Source organism: Suncus etruscus, chromosome 3 (assembly GCF_024139225.1).
Source record: "Suncus etruscus isolate mSunEtr1 chromosome 3, mSunEtr1.pri.cur, whole genome shotgun sequence".
Classification (NCBI taxonomy): Eukaryota; Metazoa; Chordata; class Mammalia; order Eulipotyphla; family Soricidae; genus Suncus; species Suncus etruscus.
The window spans coordinates 74,417,337-74,430,919 of NC_064850.1; the positions used below are offsets into that span (position 1 = coordinate 74,417,337).

At 37.0% G+C, this 13,583-nt stretch overlaps 1 protein-coding gene across 9 annotated transcripts in view; it reads right to left on the reverse strand.

Annotated features, from left to right (window-relative positions):
• LOC126004152 (transducin-like enhancer protein 4) overlaps window positions 1-13,583 on the reverse strand; it is a 158,777-nt gene that overhangs the window by 21,398 nt on the left and 123,796 nt on the right. For 8 of the 9 annotated variants that reach the window (XM_049770563.1, XM_049770562.1, XM_049770558.1 and 5 more), the window contains 5 exons: window positions 5,638-5,757; window positions 4,556-4,609; window positions 3,700-3,852; window positions 2,424-2,556; window positions 967-1,160 (listed from right to left, as the gene is read on the reverse strand). In XM_049770563.1, the coding sequence (XP_049626520.1) occupies window positions 967-1,160; window positions 2,424-2,556; window positions 3,700-3,852; window positions 4,556-4,609; window positions 5,638-5,757 (654 nt within the window). The remainder of the gene's footprint in view (window positions 1-966; window positions 1,161-2,423; window positions 2,557-3,699; window positions 3,853-4,555; window positions 4,610-5,637; window positions 5,758-13,583) is intronic. The other variant, XM_049770561.1, reaches the window with a different exon arrangement.

Below are 13,583 nucleotides of genomic sequence, written 5' to 3' on the forward strand. Positions count from 1 at the left end.
TCAGAGCAGCAGCTGCAGCTCAGACTCTGTGGGACTCAAAGATTCTTCCCAGGCGCCCCAACTGTCCCTTCTGTTCCCCCCAATCATGCCTGGGTCTCCCTGCTCCCCCCCTGTGGTTCTCTGTCTCCTGCTGGAAGAAGAGGATTCCAGCCTGTTGATCCCTCTCTTCAATCTATCCCAGCCCCTTCTGTGGCTTTGCATATTGGTTGTCTGGGGTCCATCTCCCTCCTCATCTAGAAGCCTAATGAAGCCTTGTTGGAGGAAGGAGGATAGTCTGCAGTTATTACTTAGTTATTTATGTATGAAATTTAATATATTACAAGAGCCTTAGGGTTTTCTTTTTTTTAACTTTCAGGTATCTTGTTAGCTTTTGGTTCCTTTGGTAACATGGGCATTTCCTTGACCTATGATGACTATTCTCTTGCCCTTCCTGGGTCCTGAAACATTCTAAAGACCTCAGGAAAGAGACAACTATACAGTTCATACTACAAAGGTTTTTGCATCAGTTTAGTTTGGCAGTTATTCACTCTATCTCTATGTGCACTTAAGTCTGTCTCTCTGCATGGGTATAGAGGAGAGTATTTTTATTGTGTCTAGGTTTCTCGAAGTAAGCAAAAAAATTAAACCTTTGTTTTAAGTAATAAAAAAATAAGGATTTGGAGCAGAGTTTTTCCTTTATGATTTAATGCTTTAATACTTGAAATACATAAAAAAGATTATACTACAATCACTGAAGCTTACCAATAGAAACAAAGGTTTCCTATACATTATATTAGTTGTGCTATTCTCATAGGTTTAATGGAAGATCATCAAATAAAATATTTCTTCATCTTATAAAAATATATCTCATATACTTGCATACCATTGAATTTACAAATGCACACAGCTGTCTCAGCCTGCACCTTGGAAAAGAATGACCATCCTCTACGCTCTGAATCAGCTTTACTGTGTGAGACTAAAACCTACCACTGGTGATCTTCCATAGGCAGCAGCAGCAGCAGCCGCAGCTGCCGCAGCACTCATCTGCGGGGAGATGTTGTGGAGACCCGCATAGGCAGCTCCAGGACTGGTCAGCTCCCCGTTCATACCCGCATGGGGCACAATCCCAAATGGTGTTGGATATGGACAAGGGACTGCCATTGGAGTTCTCAGGCTTGAGGCTATGAGATAAAAGGGGATAAGAGAAATATCTATCAAGAACAAAGCAAGTAATAATACTGTAGAACATTGTTATTCATATTAAAAGGCCAGACAACATAAATTCAAAGAGGTTTATTTTAATATCCCTTAAACTCAACCTTCCTTCCTTCCTTCCTTCCTTCCTTCCTTCCTTCCTTCCTTCCTTCCTTCCTTCCTTCCTTCCTTCCTTCCTTCCTTCCTTCCTTCCTTCCTTCCTTCCTTCCTTCCTTCCTTCCTTCCTTCCTCCCTTCCTTTTTTCCTTCCTCCCTTCCTTTTTTCCTTCCTCCCTCCCTTCCTTCCTTCCTTCCTTCCTTCCTTCCTTCCTTCCTTCCTTCCTTCCTTCCTTCCTTCCTTCCTTCTTCCTTCCTTTCTCTCTTTCTTTTTTCTTTCTTTCTTTTAACTATTTTATTTATTTTTATTATTTTTAAAATAATTTCTTTATTTAAGCACCATGGTTACAAACATGTTCGTAATAGGGTTTCAGCTATAAAATGCACACTTCCCTTCACCATTGCTATTTTCCCACTATCATTGTTCCTTTCCCCATTTCTTACCTTCCCTCTCCCCATGCCTGTCTTTGTATTTCTCTATCAACATGGTAGCTGTTAGTGTAGTTATATTTCTAACTGTACTTGCCAATCTTTGAGAAAGCTTGTTATCATGGTCTGGTCCTTCCAGGACTCATTTCTATTGCCTCTGGGTACTATTATTATACTTTTATTTTTCTTAAATCCCACAGATGAGTGAGATTATTGTGTGCTTGTCTCTCTTCCTCTGACTTATTTCACTCAACATAATAGTCTCCAAATCGATCCACGTCTAAGCAAATTTTATGACTTCATTTTTTCTAACAGCTGCATAGTATTCCATTGTATTGATGTGCAAAAGTTTTTTTTTAGCCACTCAGCTGTTATTGGGCATCTGTGTTGTTTCCAGATTCTGACTACTGTAAATAGTGCTGTTATGAACATAGGTTACCTCAATTTTTCAGGATGCCTTGTTTGCTTTATTTTTTTGAGCAACTATTATGTGTACCAGACAGGTAAATAGTAGGTGCTTATTTTGGATCAATCACTTTTTTAACAGCCACCCAAGGATGCTTATTAGTCTAATGTATCACACTTCTGACACTGACAATTTCACTGAAAACAGGAAATGTAAGTCCTTACAATAAGAAATTATTTTTTCTCTAACTACTATGAAAAAGAACATTAAATATGTAGAAAAACTTTCTTCTTACTAACCCAAAGGGTCGACTCCTGGTGGTTTTCCAGGTACAGGCCTCAATCCAGGAGTGGAATTACTACCTGGGGTAGGAGCATCAGTCCGTGGAGTAGGGGTACTGGACTTTGAAACTGGAGTAGTAGACTTCTCATTCTAACACGTAATGGAATAAAATACAGTGGCAATTAAAATAGTTTTTAAGATGATGTTAAAACATTTTATAAGGGAAGAAAAAAAATCAGAAAGGTTCTTTAGCTTAAAACCTTTGCTAATTAAAAAAAATTAGCAAAGGTATAAGAAAACTTCCTTGAGAAGATGTTTAGTAGGCCAAAAGTGACCATGAATCTAGGCAAAATTCTGTCTCCAAGAATGCACATGGATGTTACCAAATCATCACATTCTGCCTGGAACAGACTACTTGCTGGTGATAGTAATTTGAGACTTAGAGGTCCGAACTAAGGTCCAGGTAGGATAGACATGCCATAAGAGGCTTTCTATTGAATAGACTCCATAGAAATGATTCAAAGCTGAATATTCATAAAGATTAGTCATTGCCAATACAAGATTGAAAGATCAAGAGAAAAAAAAAACAATAGAAAACAAGCTAGTTTCTTACAAAGTCCCCTTATTTTCAGGCAAACTAAGAAATTTCATTTTCATTAGCTATGAATTCGAAATGTTACCTGAAAATTAATTAAAAAAAACAAGTAAACAAAACAAAAAATGTGCTATACTACAATGAAAAAGGGGAAGATATATCATAGAAAAAAACGTATTAACTTCACAGCTAAAGGAGAAGTGGTATGGAGAGATTATTCTGGTTACAAGTAGTTTCATTTTTGCATGTGATTTGTGGTGTGAATCAGGTAGTCTTTTATAAATGACAGATTACTTTTAGATAGGAAGGAAAATTTATTGCTGTCATATATACCATAATAATTCCAAAAAATCTTGCAAAAATTTAAACTAAATTTACCATAAATCACAGGTAACAAAACCAGCACTAACATCCTCTGTGTTATTTCTTCATCTTCACTAAGACATATTTTACCCAATTTTTTCATACCCTTTTCCATCCTTGCCAAAAAAAAAATGTTTTTCACAAAACATCACCTACATATCAATAAACCAATTCTATTACAAAAACTACTTTAGTCAAGTTGACTATGGAACACATATATACTCACACATATAAGGAAAATAAAAATTCTACTAAAATGCATGGTATATCTAAATGTAAAAATTAAACTTTACCATCCTGAAATAGGCAAAACTAAGATGGTGAAAAATGCTTACAAGGCTAAGTTCTTTGGATTTTGAGGAAGGAGTACTGCTGGAGGATGCGATGGAGGCTGGACTGATAGGAGCGTCTTTCTTGAGCAGACGTGTCTTGTCCAGGCCATTCTCTCTGGGGGAATGTGCTGGGCTCCCTCGGGGGGAAGATGGATCCTATGAAGGAACATAGGTATCAATACAGAACAGTATAACCAACAATGCCCTAATATGTAGATGTGGGGATTTCTAGCTAAAAGCATTTAATAGTTTAGGTCAGATTTTACCAAACTAATTTGGCCTATTTCCTGTTTTCAAGGGGAAAAAAAAAATCATTCAGTGGACCCTGGAAATTTACTGTAAACAAATAAGCAGAAAAAAACCCTGCAATTGTACTGAGGCTAAGGCTATAGCTACTCCATATCACACTGACTCATTCCAGCAACCCCATCCCTTATTCTTCCTTCTCTCTCTAGGAGTTAGTACCACCCCTTTGGGAAAAAATTGGCTTAAATGCACATGAGACACACTAAGATTGTAAAGAAGATGCAAAGAGGTAAAAAACAAAACAAAACAAAACAAAACAAAAAAACAAACCAAAATGGCAATATTTACACTATGTACAGAAAGTATTCAAAATAAAGAAAAAAATAAAACCCAACAAAAATCTGCCAAGTACAAGAGATCTGCTGGCTAGCGAGAAGGCTTGGTGTACATCATAGCACATGTGAATTTTATAGAAAATAGCAATTAAAAAAGCATAAGTAACACATAAAAGCAATACAAATCATACTTTCACATAATAAAAAAAGGATCCCTTTAAGAAATTAAGTCATCGTAGCTGAATAAAAGCAGGAAGTTAAATAAGTAATAAATATACCTCATTGGAAACGTCAACCACCAAGTTGTCGTCACTCTTTTCTCCATCACTGTCCTGCATTGACAATAACAAGTATCACCTCCTTTGCCAGAGAATAGCCCTTGATTTTTCCCTCATTAAGAATAGAACAATTCCTCTTATCTCAGGAACTAGAGCAAAGAGTGCTAAAGAACTGAAAACCCTGTATTCTTTGATCCTCATCATGAGCAACACAGTAGGGTCTATGATTTCATTTACAGTTTAAAAAAAATCTAAAGATTATGGTTTGCTTCTTAACCTAAAGAATCAGCTGCAAGTTGGCATGCCCATAGTAATTATATCTTCTAAATATGCATGTTTTCATGTATCACGCATCAGTTTTATAGAACAAAGCAGCCATAACTTTATAGCTGGGAGTCTTTACATGGAAATCCAAATTCAGTTTCCTTTGTTGTCAGTATTCTTTCTTGGTCTGTTTACTTTTGGGCAAAACCTGGTGGTCTTGGCTTGGCATGCAGAGATCACTCATAGAAATGGTCATGTGAGAAGCCAGGGAGAGAATCCAGGTAAACTGTATGCAAGGAAAGTGCCTCAACCAACACTGAATCTCTCTGGCCCCAGTGGCCTAAATGTTGCAGGTGCAAGTATGAAGAGGGGGCAGAGAACTCTTGCCTAAGAGACCCCCATCCAGTTTGTCCCTGTTATGATGTGTCCTGAAGGACTGATTAATGGAGAAAATAAATAGCAACCCATACTAGGAATATTTTTACAGCTCTAGAAAATTTTAAGTTTTTTATAATTTGACATTGTAATTTTAGCTGATCACTGACTATCTACACAGGAATGAATATATCTACAGAAAAGAATAGTATGAATCCTTAAATCTTTTATTAGTTGCCAATAATTCATAAATACACGTACACTGACCTGTCTGCCACAAAGCCTTCAGTAAGCTCTATGAGGATCTACTATAATGAAGGCAGTCCATTTTTGTTCACAGAACATTATTTTGTGTTCTAATTTTACTGGAAATGACAACAGATAAAATGGTTCTCAGAGGAAGGTAAACTAGACATTTTCAATGCAAAAGTGAATGAACTTACATAACGAGCTGCAATTTCCTTTTCTTCAGTTTTCTGTTTCTTGTTATCGGAAGAGTAGTCAGTGGAATTTCTGTGCTTCTCAGCACCTCGGAAACTGGCTGATGGGGATACCGAGGAGCTCTAGAATAAGAAAAGGAAACAAGATTGAGAAATGATCACTATAAACAGATAATTTTTAAGATAACTTGAAATTTTATTTTCATTTTGTCTATTAGAAAAGCTCTGTGTTGGGGCCAGAGAGATAGCAATGAGTTAAGGCATTTGCCTTTCATGCTGAAGGATGGTGGTTCGAATCCCAGCATCCCATATGGTCCCCTGAGACTGCCAGGAGTAAGTGATTTCTGAGCATAGAACCAGGAGTAACCCCTGAGTGCTGTCAGGTGTGACCCAAAAACCGAAGGAAAAAAAAAAAAAAAAGCTCAGTGTTAAGAGCTTCTTAAAAACTGTTAAGAGAAGTCAGTCATGGGGAAGGAGGTGAAAGAGAGAAAAGAACAGAGGCATAAAAAGGGGGGGGGGGAAAGGAAAGGAAACAAAACTGGGGACACGTGGCAGGAAGAAAAGTTGTGTAGCAGAAAGTGACTAGATAGGAATAAAGAAGTACAAAAGGAATCAAGACTATTAATAAGGGTAAGGAGATATGTAGATCGCCTACCACCACACTCTGAAAACACACACACACACACGCAAGCACACACGCGCACACACACACACACACACACAGATACGCTGAAACGAGTTCATCATCGAAGGCAATTAGCAACTCTTCAATGAAATAAGAGAACTTCTTGGGGACATAACACATAACAACCCAAAACCCACTGATTATTTTTTTTAGTATGTACTTAAATTCTTGCAAGGGGGCAGGCTAAATTTTTTGAAATAAAAATAATAAAATCACCCCCCCCAATCAAGACAGAGCAATAAAAATGCTGATTACTCCTTTTTCCTTCCTTGAATTTTTATAGGCCTTCTTTTTATGGTTATTTTTATTTTTTATTTTTTAAAATTAATAATATCTTTACTTAAGCAGCATGGTTACAAACATGTTTGTAGTTGGGTTTCAGTCATAAAACAGAATACACCCCCTTTGCCAGTTCAACATTCCCACCACCAGTGGCCCCCAATGCCTCCTCCCCCACCCTTTGCCTGCATTTGAGACAGGCAATCTATTTCTCTCACTACCACGTCATGATAGTTCTTAGTGTAGTTATTTCTCTAACTGCACTCACCACTCTTTGTGGTAAGCTTCGTATCGTGGGCTGGTCCTTCCAGCCTCATTTCTACTGTCTCTGGGTATTATTATAATAATGTCTTTTTATTTTTCTTAAATCCCACAGATGAGTGAGACTATTCTGTGTCTATCTCTCTCCCTCTGGCTTATTTCATTCAACATAATAGTTTCCATGTCAATCCATGTATAGGAAAATTTCATGACTTCATTTTTCTGATGGCTGCATAGTATTATTACAATATGTATATGTACCATGGTTTCTTTAGCCACTCATCTGTAGTCAGGCATATGGGTTGTTTCCAGATTCAGGTTATCGTAAATAGTGTTGCAATGAACATAGATATGCAGAAGGCATTTTGTGGTGTGTTTTTGTATTCCTAGGGTATATCTCTAGGAGTGGTATAGCTGGATTATATTGGAGCTCAATTTCCAGGGTTTTTTTTTTTTTTAGGAATCTCCATAATTTTTTCCATAAAAGTTAGACAGCATTCCCACCAGCAGTGAATGAAAGTTCCTTTCTCCCCACATCCTCACCAGCACTGATTATTGTTGTTTTTTGTGTGATGTGTGCCAGTCTCTTTCATGAGATGGTACTACATCATTGTTGTTTTCATTTGCATCTCCCTAATGATTAGTGATGTGCAGCATTTTTTCATGTGCCCTTTGGCTATTTGTATTTCTTGAGTAAGTGTCTGTTCATTTCTTTCCACTTTTTTAATGGGGTTAGATTTTTTCCTTGTTAAGTTCTGTCAGTACCTTGTATATCTTAGATACCAGCCCCTTATCTGATGGGTATTGGGTAAATAGTTTCTCCCATTCTGCAGATGGCCCTTTGTATTTCATGGGTCTTCTTTTTACCCTAGAAACCTTGGAACCCCTTATGAGACATGGAATGGGAACAGATGATCCCTCCCCCAGGGAATCATCATGATCTGAAGTGATATGCATGGGCTAATACATATTCCTCACTTTTGCTCTCCCCAAATTCTCAACTGGAAGAAAAGACAAAAAGGGCAGACATCAAGAATAGTATCTTAAGGACAGAGAATACATTTGTTGGGCACCAAACTCAGGCAGTTATTGGGTACATTAGCTGGCATGAAAGCCTAAAATCTAGAAGAACTGAAGCACTGATCAAATAGTAACTTTCAGAGGTAGCTAGTGATTCTGTTCCAGAGAGAATAAACAGATGCTCTAAAGGTGTATGAGAGGGAGCAGGCTGAATGTAGATCTGACCAACCCAGTAAGAATGAATCCTAAAGGCCTAGCAACAAAATCTCTTGAGTATCTCAAGAGACATCCTCACTAAGATATCCATCTCCTCACTAAGTAGGGCTATCTCTCAAATCTTAAATTAACCTTGTTTTGGGTAAAACAACACAGATCTAGGAGAGCAGAGAAAAGAATATCTTATTAGGGGATATGTAAAAAGAATCCTAGGAAACCCCCAAAGTACCAACAGTATGTCATTTTTATTTATTTATTTATTTATTTATTTTTTGGTTTTTGAGTAACACTCGGCAGTGCTCAGGGGTTACTCCTGGCTCCATGCTCAGAAATCGCTCCTGGCAGGTTCGGGTACCATATGAGATGCCGGGATTCGAACCAATGACTTTCTGCATGAAAGGCAAACACCTTACCTCCATGCTATCTCTCCGTCCCCAGTGTGTCATTTTTTTAAGTAAAAAAATCTTCCTCCTCATTCACTTTACATAAAATAACTCCTTGTGGTTTTATTATATATTATAATTATTGATAATAATTAGCATTTGTAATGATAGAAAAAAACTAAGGACTTTTAACTTTGAAAATTAGTATATCAGAAATTGTGGCGCTCTATTCCATTTTCTTCACTGAATCATAATGCCTCAACTGTATGTGTGTATGTTTGTATGTGGTTAAAATTTTAAAGCATGTTGCTAAAAATAAGTAAATATATCAACATATAAAACTTTTTCCACATGTGGGGTCACATAGCTTCTGGGAGATCACCCTCTAGTGGTGAGCAGTAGTGATGGTCACACATCAGCTCCAAAGGAAGAGAACAAAGAGGGGAGTTGAGCAGAGGATGAGAAGGTCTAGGTCACAGGGGTGGCGAACAGGATTTTTACCCTCACTCAAAATGGCAAAATGCAATATGTGTTTAATATATTATTGTTAAAATTATATGCTTTTGTGTGAGTGTTTGTCTGTTTTGGCAGGTCACTGCGTGGTGTGGTTCTCTGACTCTCTCAGTTTAAAATTTTGGTTCTTTGTGTCGAACTTGTTCACCACCCCTGGTCCAGGAGAAAGACCACTGACAGGAGTTAGAGATCTCTAACTTTTTCCTTCCCGTACCATTCTATCAGTTATCTATGAAATCTCTAAATTGTCTGTATTTAAACCTTATGATGAGCCTTACTCAAATTTGTTTCGTGACAAAAAGATGACAGCCATTAGTAAGGCCAAAAGCGAAAGGAAAGCATTATACAGTATTTAAAAATACTTAATAAAATGTCCTCAATCTGTGGGCTGCTACTAATCAAATTAAATATTAGAATCCCATATGTAACTTATTTTCTTTCCTTACTATTTTCCACATTTGTGAAATTTATCTTTTCTAAAGAGAAGCCGAGCCTCTCCCTTGTTCTTAAAATAGACAAAAACAAACAAAAAATCTAAAAAAGGTTACTTGTTCTTGGCCCCCAAAACAGGGTCCCTATAGTTCTAAGTATTTCCAAACACTTAACTTCATACCCAGTCCAGTCATAGCCTTTGTGCCAGCACTGTGAATTCTCCCAAGCTCTTTGTATTTATTTACATTTTTAAATCTTAGCTTTGTTTTTCCCTTTGGCCTTTAAAATATCCTTTCCCTGGTTATCTTTCTTTTCAAATACTCCTCAATCTTTTTTAACGTTAAACCTCTTTAGAGTCACCTTTCGAAACTTCCTTAGTTGCTGTAAAAATAACAAAATATACATGCACACACACTCTCCTTTTCCCCCTTTAAACATCACCCAATCCCTCAGCAGTACACGCCAATGAAGATGTACAGTGTGCTTTCTAGTCCAACTGGTAGTGGAGTGGAGTGGGGCACCAGGTCTGTGGTCAAGCATAGCATTGCCAACAGAAACAATTACTCTTGCTCTCCCTCTCCCTCCATCCGTTCCTCCCTCCTTCCCTCCCTCCCCCTCTCTCTCACATACACAGATACACACACACACACACACACACACACACACACACACACACACTTTTGGGCCTGCTCACTCCTGGTGATGCTCAGGGGACCATATGGAAGCCAGGGATTGTACCTGTGTTGATTGTGGCAAGGCACTGTACTATTGCCTTGGCCCTGTATTTCTCTATTTCTATTTTAAAAGCTCAGCTAGGTTAGCTATTTCCCTGTATTATTACATAAGACAGTTACTGGGGCTGCATTATGACTGCATGTACCTGTATTATTTAGAAACATTAAGATATAATTTTTTTTAGTGCAGTTTGATCATGGACTTACAACTATAATATGAACAGTATCACACATAGAAATAGAGGCTGATCTATCAAGGGCAAGATATTGTGAATTTTTAGCAAAAAGCACTTAAAAAAAGTAAGCATATTATGGTATTAAAAATACCCAACAAAAATAAAACAGGTAGATGTGCTTAAGTAAAAGAGGAACAGATGACAAAAAATTAAAAAAAAAACCAAACAAACAACAAACAAATGTGGTGGGTATATGTGGCAAATGTTCGTCTTAATATGGGAACTTTAAGTGTTCTGCTATCAAAATGTCTTAAAGACTAATTTCTCAACAGTACAAAGCAAGTTATAATCTCACAAGAAGTACTATAAATCCTACTGTAAATTTCAGATCCAGACTGTCCTGAGGCTGTTGATTAAGTTGGCTGGAAAACTGACACCTCTAGCAATCACACCTTCATAGTTACACTTCCCTTTAAGATCAAAGATGACCATGCATGAGAAAAGAGTTGAGTAGCACTGCAATTAGCTAATTTTAATAATAGGTAGCACAGACTTTACTAGCAGTAGTCAGACAACTGGGTTTGAGTCTAGAGTCTTCCACTTAATAATGGTGTCGCCTTAGGAGATTGCTGGAATCAGGGTCTCTGTGGTCTGGGACAAACCCTTCTCACCCCCTCCTTCACAGGACTGCTCTGAGAGTTAATGAAAGGATCCTTCTTTGCATTAAAAAGTTGTTACACTACTGGCATAATGTGCCCCATCTAGTTGCACTCACTATAGGGACAAGGACAGTGATCTAGTAATGTGGGTCTTTCATTTTAAGTTATATGTAAGTGCTATTCAAGGCATCTGTTCATTACCCATCAGCAGACATTAGAAAGAAATTCTATAACGATAGGGTTTCACTAAGATATTAGCCAAAACACCTCCTTTCAATCAACACAAGAAAGTTTTGAGTCAATCCTGAACCAAGATAGAACTAAAAGCACCATCATTTCCATAAGATTTTATAATATGATTTCAAATGCGTATCAAAAGAATTAACTTTGCTCTATACTAATATAGGTGCAGCAATGCTTTGTTTACAAGATACCAGCCAAAAGAAGTCTATATAGGCTGTATATGGTCAACCATGATCAAGAATTCTAAAACTCATTTGTTATAGTTTGTTCAGTCATTCCATCTACATGTTATTTCAGTCACCCCATTTACATGCACCACAAAATCTGGCTTAGGACAACTAACCAAGTCCTGATTTGTCCCCGTTTCGTACCTGTTGTTCAAGACTCCTGCCTCTTTTGTCTAAAAAACCCAGCTCAATTTAGAAGATGAATTATACTAGTAGTCTGCTTCAGGATAGAAATCCAGTGGGTCAGGAACAGTTCAGAGCTTGTATATGGTGATGTGGAGAGGAACAGAGAAGTCAAGCTATAAAGAGTCCCAACAATATTTACTGATAAAGTAACTGATATTCTCAATCATTTCCTTTGCAAACGCCCACTGAAAACATGAGCATTGGTGACTTTCTTGAATTCTGAAAATCCGAGTTATTACTGCTAGAAATCCAACGGGATAAAGCCCACTATTCTTATTAAGCAGCAGAAGGGCTTTAAGGAAGCTTTAAATCTGAAATCATTAGAACCGTTAGTTACTAGACTCTGAGGGCATTTTGTAGTGATGAAATACTTCTAACAAGTTCTGAAAGTAAAAATAATATTATGAAATGAACTTGTCTATGAATACCAAGTTAACATAGTACCACATCAGGTACATTTATAGTTGAGCTTTTACTCAACCTTTAAATGTTTTTATTCCTACACACACTTTTCTTGATGAAACATTTCAACACTTAACTCATTTATAGAAAAATAACTGAGACGAAAAAGTAATTCCCAACTGTGAAAAATCATATGTGAAAACTTTAAAATGAAAGTATCTGGTCAAAATATGTATCTTACACACTGACTCATAGCACGCACGCACACACACATATGTAAATTAGATTGCAATTAATAGCATGCTGATGGTGAAAAGCTTGAACATGGTAAGCATCTGACCAGTCACTGGTGTCAGTATGTCTCTCATTACAGTAAAGTTTTTTTTTATATAACTTGCTTGATTAAGGAAGCCATTAAAAAACACAATCTATATATAGCCTTCACATATCTTGCCTTTTTTCAAATTTGTCATAAATCAAAACTCACCTTCACAAATGACTGCAGCTTTCTGATAATCTGTCTTTGTTAAAACAAAATTCTATATAATCTCCATAAAGGAAAGAATCTGTTTCACTCTCTACAACATTTCAAGTAGACCACATTCTTTAAGATATTCCATTTTTGTCTTTCTGCTTTTCTTGTGATTAAAAGAAACTTGAGTCAAGATAAACTTCCTTTGCAGAAAATCCAGGTTGTACCTAATCAAGGATATTATTGAGAGGCATGTTCACAATGGCCATGTTATGTGTTCAAAAGTCATTTTGCCCTGGGGTTAAGCTATATTATTATTTAGTGTGACTTTGGAAAAATCAGTAAAACTCCATAAGCTTCCAAGGGTAATTGGAGTATTTCTTTGTTGCTAAAATTATTAGAGAATATGTACAGCAGAATAAAGACTATCATCATAAAGAGCTATTTCTTTTAGACTAATGTGGAAACCACCACAGAATCTTACTCCACAAAGGGCTCAGTCAACACGTACTTAGGTAATACCCACTAAATACAGAATGAACAGATGAAAGAAATAGCATCATGCCTTCCAATGGACTGGCATGAGTGTAAAATACTCCAAAAATAAAAGCCCATATAGTTTTTTCCCCTTTCGAGTAGCAGAAGAAATAGTATTTCAATATTCAGTCATGTATGCTTTGTTTCTATGGCTTCAGCATTATGGTCAGGATAAAATGCCCTAATAATTTATAAGGTATCAATAAAACTGATTTTAAGTTAGAACATTATCTTAATGTCCTCTGGGATTCTCTTGACTGTTATTTCCTTTTCCTGGAATAAAGCTCTTGGCTCCGCACCAGAAATTTCATTCAATACTGTTACTTTAGCTGGTGAGCTGAACTCCTCGAAGATGAATCTTTGACACAGAAGACACAGCTTTGATTCTTCACAGGCACAATAGCTTCCTCTCTAGAGAGCTACTATTGGCATGTGGTACAAAATGTGAGTAACTTGAGGAAGCAACTGAGAGAGTGGTGGAGACAAGTATATTCTGACCACAAAGGGAGAGGAGATTCCAATGT